The sequence below is a fragment of the Callithrix jacchus genome, chromosome 6 (assembly GCF_049354715.1).
Source record: "Callithrix jacchus isolate 240 chromosome 6, calJac240_pri, whole genome shotgun sequence".
Taxonomy (NCBI): Eukaryota; Metazoa; Chordata; class Mammalia; order Primates; family Cebidae; genus Callithrix; species Callithrix jacchus.
The window spans coordinates 19,779,066-19,796,713 of record NC_133507.1 but is presented as its reverse complement, the minus strand read 5'-3'; the positions used below and the strand labels follow the sequence as shown (position 1 = coordinate 19,796,713).

The 17,648-nt window shown below is 43.7% G+C and overlaps 1 protein-coding gene across 15 annotated transcripts in view; it reads left to right on the top strand.

Moving 5' to 3' along the window:
* The window catches only part of CRTC3 (CREB regulated transcription coactivator 3), a 119,346-nt gene that overhangs the window by 75,138 nt on the left and 26,560 nt on the right, over positions 1–17,648 (top strand). For 13 of the 15 annotated variants that reach the window (XM_078326817.1, XM_078326816.1, XM_054257266.2 and 10 more), the window contains 4 exons: positions 3,439–3,500; positions 5,149–5,211; positions 8,072–8,172; positions 15,389–15,424. In XM_078326817.1, the coding sequence (XP_078182943.1) occupies positions 3,439–3,500; positions 5,149–5,211; positions 8,072–8,172; positions 15,389–15,424 (262 nt within the window). The remainder of the gene's footprint in view (positions 1–3,438; positions 3,501–5,148; positions 5,212–8,071; positions 8,173–15,388; positions 15,425–17,648) is intronic. The other 2 variants (XM_078326820.1, XM_054257267.2) reach the window with 1 other exon arrangement.

Genomic DNA, 17,648 nt, shown 5'->3' with positions numbered 1-17,648 from the left:
CCTGTGTTGATTGATTGAGGCAGTAACTCGAACAGGAAGATTTTCCTACACAGAACTGCGGAGGCTTGGGCAGAGAGAAAGACTGGGATGATTCTGAGATCCTAACCTGAGTGTCTTGGTGGATGGTGCCCTCACTAAATAAGATGGACTGTAAGAAGAACAGCAGATGAAAGGGACAGTAATTGGTTGGATTTCAGTAGAATTTGAGCTGTCTTGGGTACTTTTGGCAGAGGACCTGAGTAGCCAGTTGAAAATATGCCCGTGGAGTTCCCAAGAACTGTTGGCAACTGCAGGTGTGGATTTAAGAGTTACTGGACTGTGGGTGACAGCTGGGGCCAGGGAAGGATGGGATTAGCCAAGGCAAACATGGAGGACAGGGGCTCTCCACCAGGACGACAGGCACTGGCTCTGAAGCCCTTAGGAAGCGCCTCCCAAAGTGCCTGTGCCCAGAGGCTCCAGCCACCCCCTCCATCTGCTCCCACTCTTCCTGGTGCCCAGTGCAAGGCGTGGCCTGAGAGGCCACAGGACCCCAGGGGACACTGGGCCAGAAGGCAGCAGGGTGGAGAGGAGAGCACAGAGGGGTAAGAAAAGATCCATGCAAGCGTGGGTTTTTTTTTAAACGTTAATTTTTGTTTCCATCCGTTGCAGCCACCTCTTCTTTGTTTATCTTTTTCGTTATCCCACCTCCCTGCCTTCCTTTTTTAATGTGGAAATCTTCTGTGAGCGGAAGGCTCACTAAGCTTAACTAAGGAAGCAGTGGAGGAGGAGCTAGTGAGGTTGTTAAAAACCCTGTCGCCTGTGCGTCCCTTCTGCTGGCACATCGGCACCTGGCAGGCATGCCAGCAATGTTTCTTGAATAAATGGTAAATTCAAGTTTATAAATAAGAGTGTTTTCTCTGTCTTGAGGTTTTTATTTAGGGCATGTCAATGTTGCACAGTATTTAAAGCCACCTGAATGAAGTTTTCTGAAGTTTTTCAAAGAACTAATAAACTTTGTCTAGGTTTTCCTTGCATTGAATTTAACTATAAGCTTATAACATCAGTGGTTCCCTCAGTTTTCAAATATCACTAAATTAAATGAGACAGTAAAAATTAAAAGAGCTCAGAGGGCACATCTTTTAACTTTTGATGCCTCAGCCTAATTAAATTAAAACTTTCTAGGAATTTACTCTCTTTTCGTGTTGTTAATAACAGGAAGGTTAAAATGCTTACACTCAACATTGAAATCACAAACATTTGATCATTCCATAACTAATACACCACTGCATTCTAATTTGTATCATCAATACTATGAAATCGGACATATTGACTTTAAAGATGGCAGTGTACTGAGAAAAAGGGTAAACTTCTACTTCCTGAAATTAAGCATTTCTGTACAGATATTAATCAAATCTGCAGAAAAGAGAAAGGCAGATAACCGTAGGTCTCAAGTCTCGGTGTTTCCTCCCGAATGGCTTTGCCAACAGAAATACTGATAGTCTGTCTCTCACAGGCCTTCCTCTTTATCACCTTTTCCTCTCCTGCCTCCTACTGTGGTCTCGTCTCATCTGTATTTCATGTATTACATTAAGCCTAATAGTGAACATTGAAGAAACATCTCCTTGGGAAATTACCTGTTTTATTTTATTGATTCAGGATCAAATTAAGAAATAAGATAATGAGACATGTCAAAGAAAACTGATAAATAGAAGATGAAACTTGCAATTCTAATGCTTCTCCTGGCAAATAAGACATTTCCCACTAAATCATTAAGAACTCATGAGAGCCTCCATTTTCCTAATTCCAGATTGTGTATTTACTTGAGCTGCCCAGCCCAGGCCTGCAGGATAGGGCCCCACTCCATCAAGGCTCCTGTTTCCTCCTGAGCCCGAGCAGATGATACCTTCTCTTATACCCTCCTCCATCCTTCTTGCCAGAACACTCCAGGTACTATTTTCTATTTTCTGGGGCACGTGGTACAGTTCACTGTTTCCTGAGAGGCCGCATAGCTTAGCGGAGAGCTCTCACGCTTTGGCATCAGTGAGTTGTGGGTCTGACCCCTCATCCACCAGGCCAGCTACTGGTCTTGGATTTCTCAGCTCTTCTAGAACTGAGCCTCAGTCTCTTCAGCTGTAAAATGGGGAAAATATCTGCCTGTCAGGATTGTTAAGATTAAATGAAAGTGTGAACTCAGTACAGGCCTGGCACACAGTTGGTTGCTTAGATATCTGTTTTCAAATTTCTGTCTTGATGTGATGTATAGCTTGTATCTTCTTTAATATTTCCACCTTAAGAAATAAAGGTTTGGGGTGAAAAGTGTTATTGGTAACTGCCAAATGTATATTTCATCCAGTCAGTGATCCAGGAGACAAAAGGAATGGGTTTGGTTTGGGGGAGTGATAAGGAGGCAGCATTCCACATAGGAGGAGAGAAAGGGAAAGTTGTGTTCCTGCAAAGGCAGAGGGGCAGGAAAATCCAGGCTGTGTTTGTGGAACCCAGACAGCTGCAGGGAGGACAAGAGCAGAAGAGGCCATTGGCCCCAAATTGTGGAGCACCACAATAAGTTTTGCCTTTTAGGCTGAACAAAATGAAGATTTCTTAGCAGAATAAAGCGATTAACATGTCTTCAGAAGGCCGTGTGTGGGAACAGTTACCTGAATGAATGAAAACAGTGCCTCTCTACTCAGTGTGTATGCCACACCCCTATTGTGTCTCCAGGTGCCCAGAATATGCTCCAAGGAGTGCCGGACCCAGTGAACAACACATGATTGATAAGACAGTGACCACACATCTAATGTGCCTCTTTTTTGGCTGTAAATACCAAGAACCCACCTTAACTTAAAAAGAGAAAATGTACGGGCTTATGTCACTAGAAGCCCAAGGGCTAGATCCAAGGGGTCATACAATATCATCGAAACCTCTGTGATGCCACCTCTGGGATGACTTCACACGTAATAGACAGGCTTTCTCCGTGGTGAAACCCCCAGATTCAGACACCCCTGGGCTCACACCACCTCTACTGGGGCACTCCTCTTTTTCCCTCAAAAGCACTCTCCTTGGTTCTGTTTGTGCCTATCCCTGAGCCAAACACTGTTCCCAGAGGGTGAAGTACCTGGGCTAGAATCCTGGGCCTGGGTCCCTCCCATGTGGCCCAGAGGGAATAGCAACCTTAGCAGGTTTGAAGTGAGAGTGGCAATAGTTCCTGAAAACAAAAGGTGCCAGGCAGGCAAAAAATAACAAACACCCCACAAAAAACCATGCAAAGAAAGCACTGGTTAGAAGACAGCAGAATAGACTGTCCTTGAGGAGGGTGATGAGAGAAAGCATTAAGGAAGAGCTGTCAGGTACAGGAATAAAGATAAGAGCCAAAAACTCAGTAAATTAGCTCTCTGAGTTCACCTTGTTCATTCTGCTTCAACTTTCCATTAATTTTTACTTTTCCTTTATTAAAAATTCTACTTTGATGGTAGTGCTTTTGGAGCCAATTATTCTTCACAGCCTCTGGATGAGAGTTGGCCAAGGTAAGCAAGACACACTTTAAAAGTTATGATGGATGTGTGTTGTTTGTAGATAATTTTGCTTAACTTTATCCACTTTGAATGTTGTTTTAGAAATTTCTAATATAAAGCATAGAATCCTGTTTTCTCTTATAAAATTTAATTTCAGCAGGAGGATCACTGGAGACCAGGAGTTTTGAGGTTGTAGTGTGCTATGATGGAGCTGTGACTAGCTACTGCACTCCAGCCTGAGCAACATAGCAAGATGCCATCTCTTAAAAAAAAAAAAACAAAAAAACATTGGCTCAGTGGCTCACGCCTGTAATCCCAGCACTTTGGGAGGCTGAGGTGGGTGGATCACAAGGTCAGGAGATCAAGACCATCCTGGCTAACATGGTGAAACCCCCGTCTCTACTAAAAATGCAAAAAGTAGCTGGGCGTAGTGGTGCATGTCTGTAATCCCAGCTACTCAGGAGGCTGAGGCAGGAGAATCACTTGAGCCACTGAGTCAGAGGTTGCAGTGAGCTGAGATCATCCCACTGTACTCCAACCTGGTGACAGAGTGAGACTCCATCTCAGAAAAACAAAGAAAACAAAAAAACACCTAAGCGTTTCCAGTGATAGGCTTATATGAAAGTCTAAAATGAAAAGTTAAGGAAGTCTAGATCTTCATATTTAAAACCAAATAGAAACACATTTGGAATATATTTATCGACAGAATATTCTGATATGGCACTCTTACGTTTGAGACAGAAAAATCAACATCTTTTCTCAGAGTGTCTTAGTAAGCTGCTGAAAAGGATGAAAGACTCTTAAAATGGTAATTTGCACAGTGTATTTGCTTTAAGGTCTCTGAGTATTTTTGTATCCAACAGAGGGTAACAGAACATAGAATTAATGGAGAAAAAGCCGCTGCACCTGTTGTGTGCGTTGTGTAATTTTTCACATCACCAAATCAGATTCAGGAGGCATTTAAAATATGTGTATCAAAAATATTTAGCTCTCTGGATTGAAGTCTGCTCTCCCTCCATTCTCTGGGCAGATACTGACTGATCACTTACTGTGTGTGATGTGTCTGGACCTGGGAAAGGAAATAAAGATGGATGACAGTGGGCCCCATCTCAAGTAGATTTTCAGCTGTCCCCAAGAATCTTGGGATCCAGGGTTGTAAAATAAATACAGTATTTTATTATATCAGTAAAAGGCATCTCCAAACTGATATTTTTCTTTTGTGTATCCAAGAAATGTCTTCTGATTTTCAGAGCACCAGGATTGGTTAAACTAATATTTTCATACCCTGGGTAACTATAACAGTTACATTCCTTTTCATGGCCATTGGCACGGGAATGCAAAATTTTTGCATCCAAGATTGCCAAGGTGCCCCCTACGTGTACACTGAACTCATCTGCCCAACTAGCTACTCTGATTCCTTATGGGTTTTTAGTACTTCTTATACTGGAAATTGGAGGTTACAGTACTGGAGGGATCATTCAGTCTTACCTCATTTTAACAATGATGGGCAAAATGAGTGAGGCATGGGTTATTTTTAAGTGACTCTCAGGTTGCAGAGCGAGGTGAGTAGAAGAGCCAGTTCTGAGATGCAGGGCTGAGGACCTCCTTTGCTCTCTGTGGATTGACTTCTTTTCCTTTTACGATGTTCTCGTTTTTAAAGGCAGCAGCCTCCTTGGAAAGAAGAAAAGCATCCTGGGTTCAGGCTGACATCTGCACTTAACAGGTACATGGGTTGTTTTCTGCTAGAAGTAGATTTTAAAGCAGTGTAACCGTCCTGATATTTTTTACGTAGCATCCAGTTGCCAGAGTGTGTTTATATAAGCTGTGTTGATATGATGTGTTAAAAATAAAACCCACCATGTACTAAGTGTCTGCAGGGGACAGTACAGAGCACACGAGGTCTGGGGTGGGACCACTAGGGGTTACGTCTTACTGTGTGACCTTGAGCAGATTATTTAACTTCTGATTGCCTCAGTTTACTCATTTGAAAAATAGAGATCATGGGCCCTAGATCATGCGTTGAATAAGATAACTCTGGGAAACATACGTTCTGAATAAACATCAGCTGTTGTTGTAATCACTTTGGGCCAAACTCCTCAGTCATTTTTTTCAATCCTGACAACACCCTACAAGAATGAGTATTATTTTCCATTCTAAAAGGCGAAGTGACTTGTTTAAGGGCCTTAGCTAATAGGTGGACTAGTATTTATTTAAAAAAAAAATCTGGGCACAGTGGCTCACGCCTGTAGCCCCAACACTTTGGGAGGCTGAGGCCAGAGGATCACGTGAGCCCAGGAGTTTGAGGCCAACCTGGGCAAGACGGTGAGACCCTGTCTCTATGGGTGAAAAAAAAGGTATGCCTGTGGTTCCAGCTACTCAGGAGGCTGAGGCGGGGGAATCACCTGAGCCCAGAAGGTTAAGGCTGTAGTGAGCTATGTTTGCACCATTGCACTCCAGCCTGGGCAACAGAAAGAAGCTGTCCCAAAAACAAAAAGAAACCTGATTAATGGTGCACAATTTTAAATACACGCAAACAAAAGTGTTATAAGAGGCCTTGGTGCCCATCCTCAGCTTCACTTGTTATCAGCATTCTGCCAGTCTCTCTAAACCTACCTCCCACCCTAGTCCCCTGACTGACTAGATACAATATTTTACCTGGATATATCTCCAGCAGTGTAAGGCCGATGAGAACCTTTTTTAAAAAACAACCACAATGCTGTTATTATACTTAACAACATTTAAAATAACTCCTTAATGTGATTTAATGTCCAGTCTATATTTAGATTTTCCCAGTTGGCTCCACATTTGATTGATGTTCTCTTGAGTCTGTTTGAATCTGTAAAGAGGCTGGAATCTGAATCCAGCTCTCTGATCCCAGCGGCCATGCTCTTTCTGTTGCACTATGGGTTCTGCCCTTGTCTGCCTCTTCCTCCTCTGAAGCCACCTGAGGCTGTCACTGGAGTGGACCACCAAGCACTGTAGGCTAATGAAGTTGCTTACCAGTCCTCCTTATGGCTGACAGTTTGACCTCATGATGAGATAAATAAATAATCGTGTCTTGCATCCAAGGCTTCGTAGACACTGAAGCTAGCTGGGAGAATTTCAGAAATTTGCTATACATTAGTGGCTCCCAAAGTTTTCTCTTAGGTCCACTTTACAGTCTTAAAAAACACTGAGGCTGGGTGCGGTGGCTCATGCCTGTAATCCCAGCACTTTGGGAGACCCAGGCAGTTGAATCACCTGAGGTCAGGAGTTAGAGACCAGCCTGGCCAACATATTGAAACCCCATCTCTACTAAAAATACAAAAATAGCCGAAACCCCATCTCTACTAAAAATATTAAAGTAGCCAGGCGTGGTGGCACACATCTGTAGTCCCAGCTACTCAGGAGGCTGAGGCAGGAGAATTGCTTGAACCCAGGAGGTGGAGGTTGCAGTGAGCCGAGATCATGACACTGTACTCCAGCCTGGGTGACAGAGCAAGATCCCATCTCAAAAAAAATAAAGTAAAAAACACTGAGGCCCGGCATGATGGCTCATGTCTGTAATCCCAGCACTTTGGGAGGCCGAGGTGGGCAGGTCACCTGAGGTCAGATGTTCAAGACCAGCCTGGCCAACATGGTGACCCCATCTCTACTAAAAATATGAAAATTAGCCAGCACATGTCTGTAATCCCAGCTACTTGAGAGGCTGAGACAGGAAAATCACTTGAACCCAGGAAGTAGAGGTTGCAGTGAGCACCACTGCACTTCAGCCTGGGGGACAAGAGCAAAACTCCATCTCAAAAAAAAAAAATTAAATAAAAAACATTGAGGCCCTCAAATAGTATTTGTTTATGTGAGTATAACTATTGATATTAGAAACTAAATTGAGAGATTTTTAAAAAGATACTAGTGAATTTAAAAAATAATAAGCCCATTACATGTTAACATAAATTAGATCTTTTTTAAAAGAAACACAAAAAAACGTATTGAGAATAGTGGTAATGCTCAGCTTTTACAGATGTCTCCAGGGCAGCTGGGTTCTCTGCTCCTGCACTCAGCAGTGGGATATCACATCTCACATGGCCGCTGTGCAGCCCACCGTGCTAGGGAGAGAACAAGAGTGAAAAGGCAGAGGAGCCTTTACTGTCATTCTGAGATTAGTCTTGACCTTGCCTTCTCCCTGGAAGGGTATTGCAAACCACTGCTCTAAGTGATCCTTTACTTAGAAACAGTTACTCTCTGGTGGAGAAAACCTAGTGTAGCCACAGGCTAAACTGGCCACAGCCAGCTTCTGAGCTGGGGAGAATAGGAAGATCTTGGAAGGAAGCTGTGAATCCGAGGCCCGCCTTGTTGAACTAGTCACCAAGCCATCAGCGTCAGTGTATAAGGCTACACGAATATAATTAAAATATTCGGGAGTGTGGGCTGTCCTCAGAGGCTGTTTCTGATGTAAAGAACTTCAGGTAGGTCCTAACCCCTTATTTGATGATTATAAGTCAGTTATTCTTGCCTTCTTTCCCATTGTTATTATTCAACAAAGACTGTTGCATTTTCACTAAGGAAAACAGATTTTCAGCTAGACTCTCTCCTCCCCTCCTTAGGACCAATTCTGATTCTGCTCTTCACACGAGTGCTCTGAGCACCAAGCCCCAGGACCCCTATGGAGGAGCGGGCCAGTCGGCCTGGCCTGCCCCATACATGGGTAAGACACACAGGCCACTGCTGACAGCAGCTGTGCTTGTCATTCTGTCCTCGGGTCCGAGGGAGACAGAGGCTGAAATAGTGTCTGCGCTTGCCCGGTTCAGAGGTCTTTGAGAAGCAGCTTGTGGCAGGGGAAGCGTGTGTCCGGGATGCAGTCAGGATGGATGGAGCTCCTGGGGTCCCGTCGTGCCTCTGCCCTGCTTCCTCCAAGGCATGCTCTCCTTGTTGGTGTTTCTTGGCCCTCTTCTGGGCATCCATCATCTTCTAATAACTTCTAACTTGTCTCCTGATTTCCAGTCTCACATCCCTTCGATCCAATTTTATGTTAGGTTCCCGAGAGTCTTCTTTTCCCACCCAGGATCTGAACAAAGTGAAAGGTAAAGCCAGAAGTGACAGACAGAGCTAGAGTACCTTTATTACTGAGGAGACTACTTTATTACTGAGGAGGAAGCAGCTGTCTCTGTGGGTCAGTGGGCCTGTTGTGACTGAACCCCATCGTGAGGCTGACTCCTGCTGAGTGGCCGGCAGCACTGGCCAGCGTGGTCCCCGGGAGGAGGGGATCAGGTAAGCCTGGGGAGGCAAGGACAGAGCAGAGGCCTGCTGCCTGAGGGAAGGCACGCCCTTGAGAAGGAGATGAGGAGGCTGGACTGGAACTGCGCATCCCCTGTTCGGTTGGCCCTCTGCCAGTGTAAGGGCATGGAGAGAACCCAGAAGTAACCCACACATGCCATCTCACAGCATCTGCTTTCAGAGAGAACCCAAACCCGATCATCTTGCTCTCCTGCTTAAAATCCTCACTGCCACCTCTCACCTTCAGGAGGAGACCCAGATCTTCTGGAATAGCATGAGCCCCAAGGTCTGGCTCCTGTCTGCCTCTCCCTTTTCTCTCTGCTCCCCCGCCTCACACCCAAGTTAACCATGGGAACCACTTCGGGTACCACTGTTTCTTCTGTTCCCTTCTCTTCCTCTCTCACTCACTCCCGGCCTTCCTGGCCGATACCCTCTTGATCCATAAGCCTTAGCTTGTGTGTGTCCCCACGTCTGTGGAGCCATCTTGACCTTCCTCCCTCTCAGCTCAGAATTGCCATGTCCTTGTAACATCCCAGACTGCTGTCTTAGCACCTGCACTGCTTGGCGGCTTGTTTACGTGGATATGCTGTTCTTTCTCTGCTCAGTGTAGATTTCTTGAAGGCAGCATCTTAATGGTCTTGTTCTCTCCAGTTGCTAGCACAGTGCCCAGCACAGAGGAGCCCGTACTGATGGAGACGTGTAAAGAATCACACAGGGGCTCACATGTGCACAGCACTTGCCAAAACACCGTCTAGGTGCTGGCATCTGACCTGTGTATGAAGTGAGGGAGGCTGGTCATTCAGACACATTCCGAGCCTACTTTTCTGGGGTTTATAATCTAGAAAGAACAATGGTCTTGAATTATCCATTCTGTGTGCAGATTGACTCTTGACCAAAAACTTTCAGGGCTGTGTATCTATTTGTTCTTGAAACAGGAATAAATACACCTTTAGCCACAAAACCAGTTTTTCTGGTTTTCTTTACTTTTTGGACAATTTAAAGCCTAAATGGCCTCTTTTCCTTCCAGGAGAACATTCATGGACTTATTTCTTTGTAAATAGCAGGGACAGGATTTAATAATAATTGCTACTATATTTGTTCTATTGGTGCAGTTTGGAGAAGACTACATTTGCCTAAATGGTTGTTTGCTTGTAAACTATGAGAGCTTTCAGAATTGGTTAGGGACATCGAGCCATGCTTCCACACATGGGAATACGAAAGTTGGTGATGATGTTGAAATTGGATATGGGTCACTGCTGACTGCTTAGAGAAGTAGGGTGTGTGGGAAGAGGGATTCATTTAGTTTCAGGATAGGTAGAGATGGGAATATGTAAACAAAGCCTAAAAAGAACAGAGGCTGCAATCAGTGGGGGCGCCTGTGAGCAAAGCAGGATCCTAAGGGACGGGAGCCAGCCAGATGGACAGATTTTTACCCTGGAGCCCCTACATTTCTGCTTCTGCTATTCCTTCATTTACACTGCCCTCTGCAAAGTTCACGCTTCTCTAGAAAGGGCCGAAGGCCTAGAGAAACAAGGGAATCACAGGTAATTCAAGTGAGGACTTTCAGAGGCTTGCATGTGGAGAAAAAGAAAGGAAATAAAGAAAGCAGTTACCTGAGTTGAAGTATTCATGCTGAGTGATGTAGGCTCTGGGAGAAGAGGTGGGAAATGTCAGAAATTGTAAGTGAGGATGGAATAAGAAGAGCAAAGGAATGTGAATATTGGTCTAGGTAGACAGAGCAATGAGGAAAAACAGGAAGAAAGAAAGAAATCCTGGAGCAGGGTTCCTACATTGACTTGAGAATCGTGGTGGTCTCTGCTTTTCAAATCAGCAGTTAAAAATTGTTGGGCTCCAATCTCTGACACCCATGGAGGGTAGGCTGGCCTCCAGCTCGGATGTCTGAACTGTGCCTGCTCCTTGCAGTTGCCCTGCAATATAGCAGAACTCAGAAACACAGCCTAATATGGATGTGTTTACATGGGAAAGCCAGTGTGTTTAAAATATTATCCAAGTCTCCAAGGATGGAAATTATTTCTGGAGAATTATATTTGTTGGTGGGAGCTATTTTAAATCGTTTCATGTATTTTACCCCTGTGTTTCATTAAAGTTTTTCATTTCTTTCCTTTTGGGTTTTAAAAATATCAACTAGCTTTGCAAAAAGGTATTTCTTATAGGAGCAACTAAATAAAGGTTTAAAAAGTGAAGGGAAAATATCATTGAAGCCGGAACTGAACTCTATGTAGAAGCAATAACTGCTCTTTCCCTGGGAGTCTCCTGAGCAGAATGAGGTAGCCACACTTTTTTGTTATTATTGTTGTTGTTGATGTGAGCTGATGATGAGAGCATCTGCTCACAGCTGAACTGCATGAGCAGTAAACTATGGACCATTCATGAGTGGAGATTTGTGTCACAAGAAAACAAAGCCTGATACACGTTGAGTAATTTTCATAATGGCCATTGAGTTGCATGACAGTTAGGCATAAATGATAAGCAGTTGGTATAAATGATGGAAATAAATTTTTATGCAGCCAAACAAGATTTTATAATTTCTCTCTTTTTGTTTAATTATCTAGAATCTGTAAAGAGGGAATGTTGACCATTTCCCTGGCAGCACGTGCAGCCTGATGACCACTTCACACATACGTGCAGAGAAGCAAGCACAAGGCTCTCTGGGACACGGGCCCTGTCCCATAGCCTAGGACTGTCCCCTAACACCCCTCCTATCAACGGGCATGTGGAGGAGGGGCTGGGGTAGTCCTCTTCCTTTCAGGAAAAAGAAGGGTGTGTGATAGTTGTCTTCTCTGCACCCAGCACTATAGATGCTGTTCATTGCCATCTTTGGGGACCACAGTCCTCAGCTCCTTAGGATGGAGGGGGCTTGGCATGCCCTGGACCCAGTAACCTTTCACCTGACCTGCAGCATTAAGGAGAAGGTTTACAGTGCAAATAACCTTGAAAGATGGAAGCCTGTTAATTGCATGGATTGGGCAGGGGCACAGTGGCAGGTACAAGCATCCCAGATCTGAAGAGGGGCAAACAGAGTGTCACCTGGGGTTAAGAGGGACCAGAATGGGAGACTAAGACACTGGAGGCTTCCTTTAGGAAATTGGTTACAAGTCTTCCCCTGGCCTTCCCTTCCACTTAGCAGATTGAGGCTGTGTCCTTTAGGACACTGAGGTTTCGGGGTCTTCCCCTAGCCTTCCCTTCCACTTAGCAGATCAAGGCTGTGTGAGGAGTTATTTTAGGTGTTCCAGGCATGGGAGCGCACAGAAGGGACATGGTCAAGACCAGCCCTCAGTGGCTCTGAGGCTGTGAGGTTTCCTGGAACACAGATGCAGCCTTGGTCATCGCTGTCCCATCCCTGTGGGACTGATAAAATTAGTGTCCTCTGTTTGCAGATATCCAGTCACAACTCATTCCTTTTTTTTTTTAACCCTTTATTTGTAGTGATATCTTGTGTGTGTGTGTGTGTGTGTTTAATATAGTAGTAAAAATCCAATCCAAAAATAGGATATTTTGATTTTATGTTAGCTTGGTGCCAGGGTATCAGTCATTGCCACCACTAGCCTTCTGGGCACTGAAGCTCAAACCCTGATAGTTGCATTTAATTACTACCCTTCCCATGACCCCATGATTACTCCCCTTCCACGCCCATTCAGTAGCCAGGTCCACTTCATTTTATCCCTGCAGCATGTCTGAAATCTGCCTCTAGTTTTCTGTTCTTGCTGCCAGTATCCTACTTTGTCCCTGTTTGCTTGGACTGTTGCATGGGTTTTCTACTTGGCCTCCCTGCCTTAAGGCTTTCTTCTTTCAATCACCTCCTACTCTGCTGCCAGAGCAGTCTCTGAAGCTTAGCTCTGATCATGTCACTTCTCTATCTGAAACCTTCCATCCCCCACATCCTGCCAAATGACCAGCAGCCTCCTTCAGTCCAGCCCAGCTCCCAGTCCCCTCACCATGTGCTGCAGCCATGCTACACTATTCCATCTTCCTTCTCCTTATCCCTCCCTGATCCTCCCCCTCCGTCATCTTTGCACTGGGCATCCCCTTCAACTTCACTTCCAGTTGTCTACATCCTCCAGGTACTACAACAAATTGGTTAGCGACATGAACATTCTGAAGACACACAGGCCAGAGTTCTAGTCCCAGAACTTACTAGCAGTGTGACCTTGGGCATGATATTAGCGCCCACCTCACAGAGTTGGTGTGAGGATGATATGAGATCACCTGTGTGAAACATCCGGCACATAGTAAGTGAGCAGTCAGGTTGGCTGTTGGTTATCCTCTTCTTCACCTCAGGTGCTGCCTCCTCCATGAAGACTTCCTTTTGTTCCAGTCTGATGGAGAGCATGTACTAATGGGCTATCACGTGGGGTATTTCACCTAGTAGCCCTCAGTTGAGTCCTCATATTTCAGGGACAGGTCACCCTTAGTAATTACACCTTGAATGACTGGTGTCTTGATGATGAAGAGATGCTTCAACACGCCATACCAGATTGCTATATAAAACCTAGTTTTTAATTTTTAACAGGGTAGTCACTTTTCAGTTACCAGAATAGTCAAGTTCCCTGCCCTTTTTTCTCTTTTGCCATCTTTTTTTTTTTTAATTATACTTGAAGTTCTGAGATACATGTGCAGAACGTGCAGGTTTGTTACCTAGGTATACATGTGCCATGGTGGTTTGCTGCACCCCTCAACCCATCAACATTAGGTATTTCTCCTAATGCTATCCCTCCTCTACAGGCCCTGGTGTATGATGTTCCCCTCCCTGTGTCCATGTGTTCTCATTGATTGGCTCCCACTTATGAGAACATGCGGTGTTTCGTTTTCTGTTCTTGTATTAGTTTGCTGAGAATCCCTGCCCTTTCTTAATATGAGGGTCTCAGGAAAGCCCAAGCATGAATCTGAAGCTCCTGTCCTTTTGATTGTGCTGACTGTAGAGCCACAGCTTTTCTCTCCACACCTCAGTGTCCACCTATGCACATTGCCTGTCTTTAGATGGGTTAAATGGCTAATTAAGTAAGAATGGGCTAAAGACCTTCTGTAATAATCTCCTGAGATGATGATTATTAATGGAGGCTGGGCGCGGTGGCTCATGCCTGTAATCCCAGCACTTGGGGAGGCTGAGGTGGGCAGATTACCTGAGGTCAGGAGGTTGAAACCAGCCTGGCCATAATGATGAAACCCATCTCTACCAAAAAAAATACAAAAATTAGCTGGTCATGGTGGTACGCGCCCATAATCCCAGCTACTGGGGAGGTCAAGGCAGGAGAATCGCTTGAAACCAGGAGGCAGAGGTTGCAGTGAGCCAAGATTGCGCCACTGTACTCCAGCCTGGGCAACAGAGTGAGACTGTCTCAAAAAAAAAAAAAAAAATGTAGATTCCTTGGCTGATTCTTACACCTTCTGAATCAAAATCTTTGAGGGTTGGGCCCAAAAATCTGCGTTTTAGCAAGCTTACCCAAGGACTCTATATGTGCTCTAAGATGAAGCTTTCAAACACTTGCTTAGATTCTGGTTCCATGAGCCCAAAGCATTTCTGTCTCTGTGTGTCTGCTTAATTTATCCACCTCTTCACACTCCTGGGGACTTTTCGTGTTACCCCTACCCCAGGGCTCTATTAAAATTTTCTATCTTCTACCTGTTACGGAATGTGCCACCATGTTATAGAATGTGCCTACCGTGTACCGTGTTACTGTGTTGTGTCTTCTCACCTACTCTGTTTCATCCAGCTCCACCTAGCACTTGATGCAGAAACTTACTCAATATGGGTTGAGTGAATGCTTATTAGACATTTCATTTACCTTGTATAGATTAATCAGTTTAACCTACAGGTTAACCTTACCCAAAAACTTATCTGAAATGTAAGTAAGCTATATTTAAAGCCTTAGAATTTAATAGTGTATCCTGATTCTGTACTGAAAACTTATTTGGTATATTTGATTGCTCCTAGGGGAACACTAAGGTATTACATTCTTGGCATGGTTCTTTAGTTTTAGCTTAGAGCAATAGGAAATACTGTACTTTGTCATTTGTGATATAATTTATGGATTAAAAATACTTCATTTAGCCAGAACTTCTTCCAAGTCAAAGTTTTAAAACTGTGAATAGCTATCTCATGTACCCTTTAAATTTACTTAGACTCCAGATAAATTTTCTTCTTAAAATAACTTCACTGCATAAGAAATATATATATAATAGCATACAGCATGGAACTTCGGATTTGTCCTGTAGACACCCATGGTGAGTATCAAACAGTGATGTAGACTTTTGGAGTGACCTGCTCTTACCCCCATGATAAAGCATTTGGAAGAGAATTTCCATCTATACTTTTTTACTTTGTGGTTTGAATAGAGATTCTCAGGCTTTGTAAAAATTGTTCTTCTTTCAAGACAGAAACAGTAAGAAAATTTAAGACTGAGACAATTTTAAAGGGAAAGAAAAAGAAAAAGGAACCAACTTTAGTCTCAAATGAGTTATACCTATTTTTAGTATAAATGATAAAGCACCTTAAATGAAAATCAGTGTATCAAAAGTGCCTTAGAATTTTCAGAATTCTACTTAAATCATAGTTACTAATTCATAAATACATGAAAATGAAAGTACCATATAAAAGTGTTTTTTTTTTTTTTTTCCTTTCCCACTAGGTTTCTGTGATGGTGAGAATGATGGACATGGGGAAGGTATGAACTGATTTTACCTGCCTGTGTTGGAGTGGGATGCTGAGTAGTGGACATAACCTTTCATTAGCTTCACTAATAAACATTCATGTTTTCAGGACTCCCACATATGCTGACAGCTGCTGACTGGCTTACATTTCAGAGAGCCTCTAGAAAATTAAGGCTAGCCATGTTGAAGGCCAGGAGAAAGCTATGTGTGGTTACATTACAAAGCTTCCTTTTTATCTAGGTCCCCACAGTCACAAGATTGTGCAAGGAAGCAGAAGTTGTAATCACATGAAAATATGAATGAATCAGTTAAACAATTAATTATTCCAGTAGTCTCTGCCCATTTAGAAAGTCTTTGTTGACATATGTAAATATGCAATGTCCCAGTATGGGCCTGAAAAAAACAAAAAAGAAAATTAGCCAGTATGGGCCTGAAAAAAATAAATAAATAAATAGTGCCAGAAAAATGTAAATTGGTTGTGAAATGAAAATGCAAACCTGACACAAGATGCTGAGTTCGTCAAACCGATTCAAACAGTGTTGGAGATCTATAGAAATGACTCTCCACGCCATTGACAAAGGAGGGGCCCCACACAGCATTTATTCATTCAGTACCAGCCACAATTTTCTTTTTCTAAATCTTTATAATCCGGACTTTAATTTTTGTAATCTGAAAATAAACAACAAAATTAGTTTTATATGTCACAGAGGTGAGACTGATGGGGGACATGATGAATGAGGAGCGTCTTGTAGGAGGCACAGCTCTCTATAATCATTCTGCATATGCCTTTTCTGGGCAAGCCCTTTCAGGCTATGAATAAAATCACGAGAAGTTAAGACATCAATAAACATCTAATCCATTAGAACAGAAATTCATAAAACCACAGGAAATTAAAACATCAGTGAACATCTCATCAATTAGAACAGAAATTCATAAATGGCTTCAAGGTTGGTTGTATTCCTTCAATGCTTCAGAGAATTTCCACCAAATCTTAGATATGAAAAGGGACTAAAAACAATGAACTCTAAGAAAACAGTTCCCATTAAGGCATTGGAGTCTACCCTAACCACATTCTTATAACCAACCTCTTTTGAGAAGTAGCCTTGAGCCGTGTGTGATGCCACCTCACTCAGCCCTTGAAACTTTTCACAGCATCTGACAGTACCTTTCAGGACAGTTTTTTTATTTTTTTAGAGGGGGACATGGAGTCTCGTTCTGTTACCCAGGCTGGAGTCCAGTAGCGCAATCTCGACTCAGTGCAACCTTTGCCTCCTGAGTTCAAGCAATTCTCCCAGCTCAGCCTCCTGAGTAGCTAGGACTACAGGCACCCACCACCATGCCCAGCTAAGTTTTTTTTTTTTTTTGTATTTTTTGTAGTGATGGGGTTTTCCCACATTGGCCAGGCTGGTCTCGAGTTCCTGACCTCAGACAATCCGCCCGCTTCGGCCTCCCACAGTGCTGGGATTACAGGCGTGAGCCACCGCACCCAGCCTTTTACAGCAATTTTTTATGCTTGACCTCCTATTGTTTTAGTTTATAAAGGCTCTCAAAGCCCATTTTTCTTGTTCTGTAGTTTGCTGAGAGCCAGCTCTAGGGTCAGCATTTATCAGACACGAGAGACACCTGGGGACACTGACAAAGCCTGGCCTAGTTTAGCAGAAGTGAGTGCTGTCCTGGTGGCACTGGGCAGGTTGCCTGAAGAGCACTGTATCCTTCTCTTACTGTGCTGTCAAATAAGTTAGACCCCCACCTGTACTTAATTCATTCTAGAAGTCTACAATTGCATTTATAGACTAGGTTTTATTAAATACAAGGTAAATTTATTTTAGAGTTTTTGTTTCAAACTCTTATCTCAGAATTTATTGGGAAAGTTTGGGCCCTGTTTCAGGTGCCTTCTTTCTGGGGTCCATTTTTCTTGGTACCTGGCCATCTTGTGTGGGGCTAAGGCGGGATGGTCATGACAGTCACACTGGCACTTTGGTGACCACTGGAACTCAACAGCATTCCTGGTTCTGAGCAGTCACCGGCGTCCCTAGCATGGAATCCCCTTCCTGACATCAGACCACTTAATTCCTGAGGGCTGGGCCTTGTTTTCTGGTCTCTTTCTGAGAATAAAAAGTATTTCCTTGTTCTGTGACCCAGCATTCTTGTTTTACGTGGTACGACTGAGAGTTAAAGCAGAAGGCCCTGGAATGGTCCCTTCATACTGGTGGTTTTATTGCATTAAAGAGCCAACAG